The sequence below is a fragment of the Pithys albifrons genome, chromosome 9 (assembly GCF_047495875.1).
Source record: "Pithys albifrons albifrons isolate INPA30051 chromosome 9, PitAlb_v1, whole genome shotgun sequence".
Classification (NCBI taxonomy): Eukaryota; Metazoa; Chordata; class Aves; order Passeriformes; family Thamnophilidae; genus Pithys; species Pithys albifrons.
This window is the reverse complement of record NC_092466.1, coordinates 13650982-13663115: the sequence shown is the minus strand read 5'-3', so window position 1 is coordinate 13663115 and position 12134 is coordinate 13650982. Positions and strand designations below refer to the sequence as shown.

Below are 12134 nucleotides of genomic sequence, written 5' to 3'. Positions count from 1 at the left end.
CCCTCAGACAAACAAACAAAGCCAATAAGCTGCAAAAAAATAAAATAATCACAAAAGATAACAATTCAAAATTTTTCTTTTTGTGTATTCAAAACAAAGGAATCCATTTCTATTTTTTTTAGGACATCATTTTGGAGCTGATTTGAATGACCATAACTTGAAAATATGAGGTAAAAATAACTGAAAATAAAACGCTTCATTTTGAGTTAAAGAAATATTTTGTTCAGTGAGATGCACAATGTATTCATGTTGAGCCAACATGAAATTATATTTTTTTCTAGCAATCTCTTGGTTGAGGCAGTGAACCAAGGACTCAATTTTTCACAGAGCTGTAGCAAGATTAAGGTAAGGATGGAAAGCAGAGATGAAATGAGAAACTGAGGGAGAAAATTTGGGATTGAATGTCCAAATTAATCTTCATTCCTCCAAGTGAAATGTAGTATTTAATGGTGTAAGTTCTTGGACCCTTTTGCTGTCAGCCTGAGAGGGTGGGCTGCCCACAGGACAAGAAACCAGCAGTATCCTTCTGGCCCCTGTGGGTCCCCAGTGGCCACTGAGCAGAGGTGTGACCCAGGAGATGTCCTGCACCCACTGGGGTGTGGGGGCCACACCGTGGTGCTCCCCGGGATGAGTCCCCACCTCACCCTCTGCTGCTGTAAATGCAACATCATCTGGGGAGGGGAAAAAAATAGAAGGGAGAAAAAAAAGAGGGAAGATTATTCTGTCAAGAAGCTGCCATGAGCTCTGCGGAGTGTGACTATGGACAGGGATGAGCAGAGTGCTTGCTGCCTGTGTGCTGCTCAGCTAAAGAGCTGCTGCTTGGTTCTGGGGTCTGGGTGCAAGTCTCCTCAGCTGGGCAGGTGGGAGCCACTGGGCGAGCTGGCAGTGGTGTCTGGCTGCTGCTGGGGGCTTGGGAGAGGCTCCTCATGCAGGTTGAAAATGCTGGACCGCTTTCCTCAAGCACGCAGCAATAGTGCAAACATCCTGACTATGCTTTTTGGCTTGGGCTTTTTTTGCACTGCCTTTTTTTTTCTTTTTTTTTTTTTCTTCCCCAGAAGTGCTGAGACCTCAGCACACAGACGTCCTAAGCAATAATCCTTACAACACAGGCAAGAGAAAATCTTATTTCCCATTTTTCCGGTGGCAGAGTCGAGGCAGTGGGATGGCAGGATTTGCCCAACACCATGGTAAGAGCTGGGAGGCAAAGCTGCACTCGCAGCTGCATAAGTTTGCCTCTTGCTCCTCTGCAGAGAGAGGAGCGACTGCAGCGCAGCATAAAGATGCATGAGCTAGTTTTAAACGAGCCAGCTGGGAGATGCCCGTGGCTGCCTATGGCAGCTCGGTGCCTGCTGTGTTAATTTACCCTTGGAGCAGTGGACAGCAGACAAGCAGGGAGATGAGCGTGCAGGCAGGAGGAGCGTGCGGTGCTGGAGCTTGAGAGAGGGGAACGAGCAAGCTCCTACATGAACTGCGGAATGCGGAGAGCAACGGAGGGTCCAGCCCTGGCTGCGATCCTCTGCGCACCTCCATGAACCACTGTCGGCATCCCCTGGTTTTTCTAACGCGGGCCATTATCCATCAGCAGAGGTAGTGAACTGGAGCGGAGGAAGCCTTGTATCTGGGCTGAGCATGAGCCCCTCACTAAAGAGTTTACTGGGGGTAATGTTTTTATTATTTCAGTCTGTGGCGAACCATTCTGCGTTTCGAGCACTTCTTTACTCTTAAATAATTAATAATTTACCTGCAAAGACCGTTTGAAGATTCTGGAGTGGAGATTGTCTGGTAATTTTTCTTTAAACTTTTTCCCCCCATTCTAATTTATTCCAGGGCTTTGCAGTAGGGCACCAACTGGGGAGTGAAAGTTTCAAATGGCCAAAGTAGTTTGATTTTATAAATGGGTCCTTATTTTATTTTTCTTCCGTGGAGTCTGCGGTGTCTCCCGCTTTGTTCCTGGCGTTGCCGGGACGCCGGGTACCGCCGTTTCATCCCGGTCAGCAGCGCACAGCGCCGGCAGCACCGCACGTAGATGCCTTTGCCCACCGCGTTCTCTGCCGTGGGACTGTGGTGGGTGCGTGGGGAGGGGGGACACGCTGCATCCGTGAAACGCCGACAGCTATTTCAGGAAGCCGCGAAGTCTCCTCCTTCTTATGTAAATAAAGATGACAGCTCGGAGCGCCGGTGCCGCGGCGGGAGGCGCGGGGGTGGGCGGAGGCTGCCGGCGCGGGGCAGCCGCGTCCCGCGTGGGCCGGGGACTGCGGAGCGGGAGCCGGAGCCGGGCGGGGGCTGCGCCGCCATGGGGGGGCAGGTGACGAGAAGCCTGCTCTACGGTAAGGGCCGACCCGCCCTCCGCTGCGGGAGGCGGCGGGGGATGCTGGGGATGCGGATCTGCCTGACTCGACCTCCCGGAGCATCCCGCTCCAGGAGCGGGGCTGGCCGGGGAGGTAGACCGGGCTGGGGATGTGTTCGTCTGGCTGCACAACGAGGGTAAAGCACAAATACCTGCCCGGGCAGCGCTCTCGGGCGTGCTGGGAGGTGGCAGGCTGAAGGAAAAGTATCTGTGTCCGTGTGCGGTGCCTGACAGCCCCCAGCGGGGAACAGCAGGCCCGTGATGGACAAGGTTATTGCCAGGCAGCTGAGCGGGCTCTCAGAGCAGTCACCTTAATCCTTCTTTTCAGCATCAGTTTTTTCTTATCTGAATTGATAAGGTTTTGGAATGAACGTTGGTTTCAACTGACGAAGCAGAAGCCCCTCAGTGCAGCCCACTCCCTGGGTTTGCTGGGTGGTATAGTGGGGGAGAGGGAGGAGCTGGAGAGGGACTGGAATACTTTGCATAGGCCAACCTTAAAACAGAATTTGAAGCTATAGACAACGTGCCATATTAGCTATGTCCCTGCTTGAGCAAGTTTCATGCCATAAATACTTCTGTGAGAGTGTTGCACTCCTTAGTATTAAACTTGCCTATTGCTCTGAAGTGTTCTGTTTAAGTTTGGATGTAGTAAATGTACTGCATGTTCAGTGAGGTGTATTTTCAGAGACCCTTCCTTGTCACAATAGTAAACACAGATGGGAAAGATGTAGGTAAAGCATCACATAAGTTTGGAGTATCTTATATCCTTTCTTTGAATAGAGATGCATGAGGTATGTACATTTACACTGTGAATATTCCTGTTATGTCCCTGATTCTTCTCATATTTTTGACCAAGTCCAAACCCTATAGTTTAAGGAACAAATTGACATAGGAAGTAGATGACTCTCCCTAAAGATATTTAGCAAGATATTTCAACAGAGGTTTTTATTTCTTCATCATTTGTGTTCTGAAGTTTCTGTGCCTGATCTTATTACTTCTCTGATTTCATGATATACATGTAATATGCAGTATAATTGTACTGTTTGGTCAACATAAAAAAACAACCAACCAAAAAAAAACTCTTGCTGTTGTCTTGTGATTGTAAGTGCCTTTTCCTCTTTGAAATATTATTTGAATGAATTAAAAAAAAAGTCTGAGAAACAATAATAGCTGTATATGTTTCCTGTGTGTGCCAGGGGCTTGGCATTCCTGCTGGGGCTTTCTGCTGCCTGCAGCTGGCAGTGCGATGCACAGTAGTCTTACGACTTCTGCCTTTCAGCAATTCTACCCCAACAAGCATGCTTCTCTTTAATTTTTATTTGGTGGAAGAGGAAGACTAATGAGGTGATGGGGGTAATTAACTCAAATTTTCCTCTTCATACAGAGGGTCTATAGGCTGTGTTATATACACAGGTGATCCATTGCTCTGTTCAGCACAGTGGTGCTTTTTTAAAAAAAACCAACCCTGCTCTATACTAAAAAAAAAAAAATCGTGCTACAAAAGCACATTTAACAAAAATAGACTACATCTGCACTTGTGGTTTGTCTGTGGCTACTGTCCCTCCTGTTCCACTTTCTGTTGAATATTTCTGTTTCAGAAAATAACTGAGGAAAGAGAACAGAAACTGTATCCTTTTCTTAGAAATGCAATTGAGAATGAATGTAATGATACTGAAAGGAGTTGTATCAATAACCTTGGGTGTTGATAACGTTTGTTTTGAGAAGTCACAGGTAAAAGATCAATCCATGTCTTCCATGTGTCAAGGATGGGCTAGGATTTTCACAAGCATCTAACTACTCTCTGAAAATTGATGGGGAGATACTGCACATGCTTGTTACTTGAGGCTCTGCTGAGCTGCCCTTGGAGAGAGAGAAGGTTTCCCTGAGACACATGCCCAGATTCAGATGCTGGGGTTGCTGCCTCTGCTATGGCACACCCTGACCTTGACAGGGTTAGAAAAGTGAATTGAGATTAAAGCTCCTGAAGTGGCTTCTGAGGGAAGCACTCTTTCAAAAAAACCCATAAAATCAGATTGGTGTTTTTGAAAGCTGTGTGTGCCCTGATGTAGAGACAGAGGTTGGGCATTGGCTGTCATCCAGCTGTACATGAGCCAGCTGTGTGCCCAGGTGGGCAAGGAGACCAATGGCATCCTGGCTTGTATCAGAAACAGTGTGATGAGCAAGACCAGGACAGTGATTGGCCCCCTGTACTCTGCACTGGCGAGGCTGCACTTCAAGTGCTGTGTCCAGTTCTGGGCCCTCATATCAGGAAGGACATTGAGGTTCTGGAGCAAGTCCAGAGAAGGGCAGTGGAGCTGTTGAAGGGTCTGGAGAGTGAATCATATGAGGAGTGGCTGAGGGAGCTGGAGGTGTTTAACCTGGAGCAAAGGAGGCTCAGTGGGGACCTTATTGCTCTCTACAACTGCCTGAAAGAAGGTTGTAGTGAGGTAGGGATCGGCCTCTTATCCCAAGTAGCAAGTGATGGGACAAGAGGAAATGAACTAAAGTTGCACTAGGCCAGGTTTAGGTTGTGAATTTGGAAACATTTCTTCATTGAAAGTGCAGTCAGGCTTTGGAACTGACTGCCCAGGAAGTGGTGAGATCACTGTCCCTGCAAAAAATCTTTTCCAATCTTAACAATTCTGTTAAGAATTGTTGGTGTGTAGTAGTCAAGTGCAACCATACCTAGACTGTCATGATGAGGAACACCTGGCATCATTTTACCCTGTTTTACTCACAAATCTGCTTTCAAGCAGCAAGGTAAAGTCAGGCAGCCTTCCTGCTGGACAGAAGAGTCTCAGCATCCTTTGGCATGACATGTCATGCTTGGGGTTGTGTGGTCACTAGTGGTGATGCTGGGTGTCCCTGGATCTGCACTGATGCTTGGGTCTGTTGTGTGAAGTTCTGCAAGCTGGTGCTGTGCCTATCCTGTTTGAGGCACATGCATGCCTGCATGGGCAGGCACCTCCTTAAGTGAAAATGCTGCATTTCCATTGGTACATTGATACACGGAGGAGAGCCATGCTAATCTGTCCTAATGCTGGAGTTGGTGGGTGCTGAATGCACTCTGAGTGACCTGAAGGAAAGTTTCCCACCTGATGAGACTGGGAAGACAAGTAAACTTTAAGGTCACTGAAGTGTCAGTTTCCTGAGCTTCCCAGGCCAGACCCACCTCTGACTTCATCCCTAACTGCCAAACAAACCCCAGTGGGCTTGCACTGTGAAAGGCGGCACCTTTGTTTTGAAAAGGAGACATCTGATGACTAGACATGTTCGGACGTGGGACTTTTCTTCTCTGTGCAGTGTTGAAGTGTGCTCATGCAGCCTCCATCTATGTCCCTCTTCTTGGCACCCTGACGGTCTCTGCTCCTCTTTCCCATTCCCTCTCACTTTCTTCCTGCCCTTCAAAGAAGTACTTGGTGTGTTTTCCAGAGCAGTCTATGCAGAGAGAAGAAAAATCAAACTAGGAAGTTCAAAGATAACAACCTTGATGGACAGGATGTTTACTTGCTATTTAAAATGTAATATCTATACACAAGGTGTTTAATGGTATTTTAAACAGGAAGTGGTAACACGATTGCTTGTGCTTTATCTGAAGCTGGTTTCTACAAGGATGACTGTATGTTCTGATGTGTTTGATACAACTGTCATCTGCTGCAGTAGTTTTTAATTCCTCCTTATGGCCATGAGTGAACTGCTATTTGTGGAAGATTCTACTTAAAATTTTAGGGGGCCGAATCTAAGAGATTATTTCTAAGGAAAAAAACCAAAACACCTGAGGATTTTTTATTTCTCTTTCACCCAGAACCAAACTAACACAAAGCGATGGTTTAGGAAGCTGCTGCACTGTTCTGGTAGAGGGATTCTGTGTATGTAGACATGCAGAGAATAGTGATTAACTTGTACACATCTCTTCAGAGGGCTTTTGACTAGCTAGTGTGTACAGTGTAGGTTATTTCACATGAAGGTGACATGTGAGTCTGTATGCCTGCACATTTACTCAATAACTGTCCCTGCTACAAGTCATAATTACTAATAAGTCACTCATTGCAGGATTTTGTTTCACTTTTGCATTAATTACTATATGTGAGTCTACATATCTGTACGTTTGCATCCCTACTACAATTCCTAATTGTTAATAAGTCACTCATTGCAGGGCTTTCACTTTTGCTTTAATTACTCATGTCTCAGACTTTGAGCAGGGTTTTGCTGTAGAATCATTCTTAACGAGGAGCTACAAGTCATAATTACTAATAAGTCACTCATTACAGGATTTTGTTTCACTTTTGCATTAATTACTATATGTGAGTCTACATATCTGTACGTTTGCATCCCTACTACAATTCCTAATTGTTAATAAATCACTCATTGCAGGGCTTTCACTTTTGCTTTAATTACTCATATCTCAGACTTTGAGCAGGGTTTTGCTGTAGAATCATTCTTACGAGGAGCAGGAGAAAAGGTGTCTCATATCACATTTTCCAAACTGTAATTGTATGGCATCAGTGTAATTGCAAAGAAGTCCCCAATGAGAGCATGTTGGCTTTTTAGCCCAGAAGGTGGTACTGATTGACAGATGCGATTTTCAGTAAATGGCTGAGTCCTTAAGCTGTTTGCAGGGGATGCTCTGTAAGTTGTGAGTACAATATAAAGAATGACTCCTGTGTCTTTGTGTGGTGTGTACTGAGGATCACATAAGTATGATGCATGAGCAGATTTCTACCCCCTGTATATAGGTCTGGTGAGCAATGGAACCACAGTTGTGTGTTGCAAAAAGGAAGAGGGAAGCAGGAGTTAGGGTATGGCAAGAGTCCATCCATGCTGCATGGCAATAGGCTTTTTGTTGGTTGTCTGGATTCATTTCCCATTTCGTGGGGATTCTGTTTTCTGTGGACTTTCCTGCACTTGGCTGGTCATTTATTCCTGTACAAAAGAGGTGTGAAACCCTGACATGGTCCTTCCTCTGCATTTTGTTCTCCTGGAAAACAGTGTCTGGGTATTGTTCACACGTGTTGTCAGGAGATTAGGACTTTGGGTGCTGTGTGGAAACCCTCAGCCCTGACAAGAGCTGCTGCTGTAGGACTCTGGGAAGCAGCAGAGGATGGAGGCCATTTTCCTAGTGAAAAATGGCTACAGTATGCAACTTGTTTTACTCTTGCTTTGCACTATAGAGCTCTATTTTTATCTTTTTCTTAATTACTTGTAGAATGGTGTATCTGTATGCAAGTACTAAAATCAGCCCCATGGTTTCTCACTGTGTATATACAGTGCCTATACTGCAATAACCATTCCAGATACCAGTTTACCTGAGCAGTTAATATCACCAAACAGCACTGTTCCCTAATGCACACTGTTGTACACGTATTCTAATTTAATGATTTCCTTCTTATGATTTCCTAAATTATGGCCTAGATTTTGTGGTAACATCTCATTTGATGGAGTGACTAGTGATGGGATCAGCCTCACTAAGGGGTAAGAGCATTTTTCATGTTCTGTAGGCAGTCGCTTGGTGAGAACTAATACAGGACTGGGGAGAAGAGGTGGTTCCTAAGCTCCACCTGCTTTTAGTACAATTGCTTTATAGACCTGAAAGCAAAAGATTCTGTGTATGTGTGTATGAGGAATCAATCCTGTTCAGAGTTGGATTAACTGGTGCAGAAGACCTTGGACAGGATGCCAAACAGTGTTGGCATTTGCTGAAAGGGGGACTTCCAGAGATTTTTTCAGTTTGTGCCTCTGATCTGTGGGTCACCAGCCAGTGTCCCAAGGTGACTGGTAATAAAGCTCATTGACTGCTGGTGATACTTCTGAAAAAAAAGTGTGTAGGACCTCTGTATATAGAGATTTTATGGGTAATCATGTTTATACTTGAAAATCATTCCATTTCTGGTGAAAGATGAAAGATTTTTTCACTGGTTGTGACAGTTTTTGAGTTAGGGATCTTCGTACATTGGTGAGAGCAAAGAGCACTCCTGTTCTCATTTTATCGTTTCATGACATTTTCCCATTAACCTTCCTGTCAACTTGATGCTCTGTTCTGATGGGATCTCGGGACTGAATGTTGTTTTTCAGATTTTGTTATCTTATTTGTTTCCTCTTTGACTGCTCCTTTCCCTGCTGTACATGAATGTGTTCTTACCTCTGATTTTCCTTCACCTCTTCGTCCTCTTTTCTTAAAACTTATGTGTGATATGTTTAGCTACGATTCAATTAATTTAGAGGCAGCAGGTTTCTCTTCAGAATCCTCTGACGTGTCCTAGGGAATCATTTGCATACTTACTCAAAGCAAGTATTCCCCCAGCCAGAAGATTCATATTGTTAATAGTATAAAATAAATTTACCAAACAAATATAATTACCATTGCCGACATCTAGCAGGAATTAAGAAGAGGTGATCTCTAGGCATATAATCTCAAAACTCATAGGGCTGCTTTAGTTTTAATAAAGAATCATACATTAATGATATCCATACATGCAGAGGGTTCCATCAAGATCTGTCAAAAAAATTCTTAACCCTGAATGAAAGGGAGTTTCCTGGAAAGTGGAAGCAAACCAAAGAATGGATTTATTGTTTGCTCTTGGTAATTGTCAGGGATCACTGATGACACAGCAGGGTACCAAGCTGGAGGTCAGTATCCCAGGGGAGGAGAGGCTGCCAGCCACCAGCCCTGCTGTACACGTGCCCATGGTTGGAGCATGTGCTGCAGCCCTGTGGATTGCTGTACTTTGTTCTAGTGTCGATCCCTATTATCGTTGTGGTCCTTTGATTTTTCTGTATACCCCTCTCTAAATCAGTGTTTTACTTTGAAAATATATTTATCTGAGTCTAAATGAGTTCAAAATGAGTTAGAGCTGCCTTCTCTCTGTAGCTCTTTTTGAGTTACTTTTCACCAGCATTCCTGTTTCTTGGCTCTGTCCTTGATTGTCTCTTGAAGGGACACTGTAATTTGTTGGCATTAAAACTAATATTCAAGGTGACTGCAGTTGATGGGGCTGGAGAGAGGAGTTCTTTGGTTTATCTGAGATTTACCATGGGCCAAATAACACAGCAAAGGGCATGATTTTAGAGAGAGACATGATAATTGATCAGATGCACAAACTTATTTTCCTAATTAGAAATGTTGATAGCACTTTTATTTTAAAGAAGGATGGGAAAATAAGTAAAATGGGTATATAATAAAATCTGTATACATTCATGAACATGCTACAGAATGTAAACAGTGTGCTCCTGATTGCCTCTTCCCCAACAGACAGTATCAGCAGAAATCTGAAGTTCTTGCCCTCTCCACCAAGTTAAAGTAATTTATTTAATGAGAAACCTTTGTGATAAACCAAGGCCCATTGCTAAGAAAATCAACTCCTCTTTATGGTTCAGTTTACATCCTTTTCTGCTTATACTAGTAAACCCATCTAATACAGAGGGAGAGCTGGAGGGGGTCAAGTAACATTAGTACCCACAGTCTGACTTTGCCCCATCACGTTGTACCTAACACAGCTGTGAGCAGGGACTGTGTAAAGCTGGTCCGTGCAAGGTGACCTACCCAAACATGCTGAGTTAGCTCCCAAGGCTCAACAACTTGGTGACAGTGGACTTTGTTGATGAAATCCGGAGGACAGGATAGGACCCAAAACTTGTCCCAAGCAGAATGGATGTGTAGTGACCTCTCTCTAAAATTTTCCTGGATAGCAGAGTCTGTTCTCATCTTTGATTACCTTAACAAGAAAGTTCCCACAAGTGACTCACAGATGGCTCAGTGTGGCTCTGAAAACACAGGTCTGTTCTTGATGCTGGTAAAGTCATTGGGTTGCTCGCTCTGATTTCATGAAACTTTTTCTGGCTGACCCTGCCAGATTTTCTCTGTGATAGGCCTTGCTGTGCAGTCATGTGGCACCAGGTGGATACAGCATTGGAAGTTTTTTGCCAATAGACTTGTCAGCAAAAGCAGGACCTGCCTGCTGTGAGATACTGGGGCGAGACTGAAATTATGTTTTTCAAGAAACTCCAAGGCTTGTGGCCTGACTTAAGCAGAGCTCAGGCAGCGCCCCTTGAACCAGGAGGGAGTTTGAAGGAAGCATGTGCCTGTGTCTGAGTTGTGCTTTGGCAGGTCTGGAGATTGGTTGTGAGTTTTTGTGACTCGGGACTCCTGTAAGAACCCGTTTTTCTGTTCCCCGTGGTGCTCCCAAGCAACTGAGCCTTTAACTTGCTTTCTGAAGTTCGAGTGATCCTCAGGTTATGGCAAGTCACAGACATATGGTATCTGCCAGAGGGAAGTTGTGCAGCCTTGAGGAGGGTGGATGTGTTTGAGCCTGGGAAAGCTCTCCCACTGGCAGAGAGGAGGTTTCTACCTACAATGTAAGGATGGGAAGGTGCAGTGCAGAACCCCGGTGTGATCTTACCCCCTGCTTGCAAGAGTGGAGGGGAATTTGAGCCATAAACCACACTGTGGCACACAAAGAAACCATTTTCATTTAATTCTCTGCTGGAAGCACCACATGGAAAAGAAAATATGATTGGTATGAAAAGAAATGTTTATGTTTCTAGGAGAAGAGACCTCCTGAATAATTAGTATCACTTGACAAACTGCTGTTTAAAATGCAAGTGGTTTAAGTGCTGCAGTTCAACAGGCATTCGTCACAGCTCTGGCGTAAATGTGATCTACACTGTGGGTTGGTTCCTGCAGTAAAGTAAAGAAGTTTTCTGGTAAACATCTTTTGCTTAAGGAAAATCTCTCCACAATTTTACTTTTTCTTGCTTGGAAAAACTAAATGGTAGAAAACTGGACAAATGGCAACTTGAGGGCAAGGATGTTTGGGATACAGTTTTGGAATGAAATAAACCCTGAATTTTATTTTCTGTTCAACAGACCAGGCTTTTTGTCAGAAGAAAGACAGTCAGAAATGTATAATTTGCTTTAGCTTTTGTGAGGAGAGAGAAGGGAAAGGGCTTTTGGGGGAGAGTTTTGAAAGCTACAGCTTCATCTCTGATCTGTCTATCACTAATATTCACTGACTCAACTAAAAGTATTTTAAATAAAATCTTACTTTTCTCTAGGGCTGTTTGGAGACTGACTGAAGACATAAGGGTTGTTAAGAATTTGTATTTTTCAAAGGTTAAAAAAATGGCATCTTACAAAGAGATTGAGATTAAAAAAAAGTTAAAAGAAAAAAGTCTCTGTGAAAGATGGAAATATATGGGTGCCTATAATGTGTTGAAGCATCCCAGATCAAAATTACTTCTGTCTTTGCACACCAAATAGAATCAGATTATGAAATATAAAATAGAGCTTTAAAAATCTAATTTCTTTAACAAAGGCATCATCAATGCTATGAATTTCTTGCAACTTTGAAAAGAAGAATTGCTCAATTTATTTTCCCGTTGTCCTAAACCAGTTCAATGCCACCCTCTGTTTTTTTCATCTCCAAGGCATTAGAGACTATGACCTGTGTTGCCTTCTTGTTATGTGATTCTGAGTGAAGCTGTATGTTTAGAAGGTTTAGTTTGGGAGTCCTGATGGATGCTGGTCCATCTCTCATGGAACTGGAGCTGCAGCACGGTAGGAGTTGTTGTTTTTCTACTCTTAATCCCTTTCTCCATCAGTGGCTTTCCAAAATTGGCCGAGAGACCTTGATCAAACAGCGTGACTGTGAGAAGGCTCTTGGACAAACCTGCCTCCTTTCTGACCAGCCCAAGCTTCTATTGCTTGAGCAAAGGTGGGAGATAACTGTGTGTCTGTATCTCATTGCTTGGATTTTGGATGATTACTGACTGTAAAATTATCTTACTCTCC

At 44.0% G+C, this 12134-nt stretch overlaps 1 protein-coding gene across 2 annotated transcripts in view; it reads left to right on the top strand.

Annotated features, from left to right (window-relative positions):
* NEURL1 (neuralized E3 ubiquitin protein ligase 1) overlaps positions 1-12134 on the top strand; it is a 149779-nt gene that overhangs the window by 60915 nt on the left and 76730 nt on the right. Inside the window, exon 1 of one of the 2 annotated variants that reach the window (XM_071563973.1) lies at positions 2213-2327. The exons of the other annotated variant lie outside the window; for it this stretch is intronic. Coding sequence (XP_071420074.1) covers positions 2294-2327 — 34 coding nt within the window. The 5' untranslated portion in view covers positions 2213-2293. Of the gene's footprint in view, positions 1-2212; positions 2328-12134 lie in introns of those variants that run through there. 2 annotated transcript variants of the gene reach the window in all.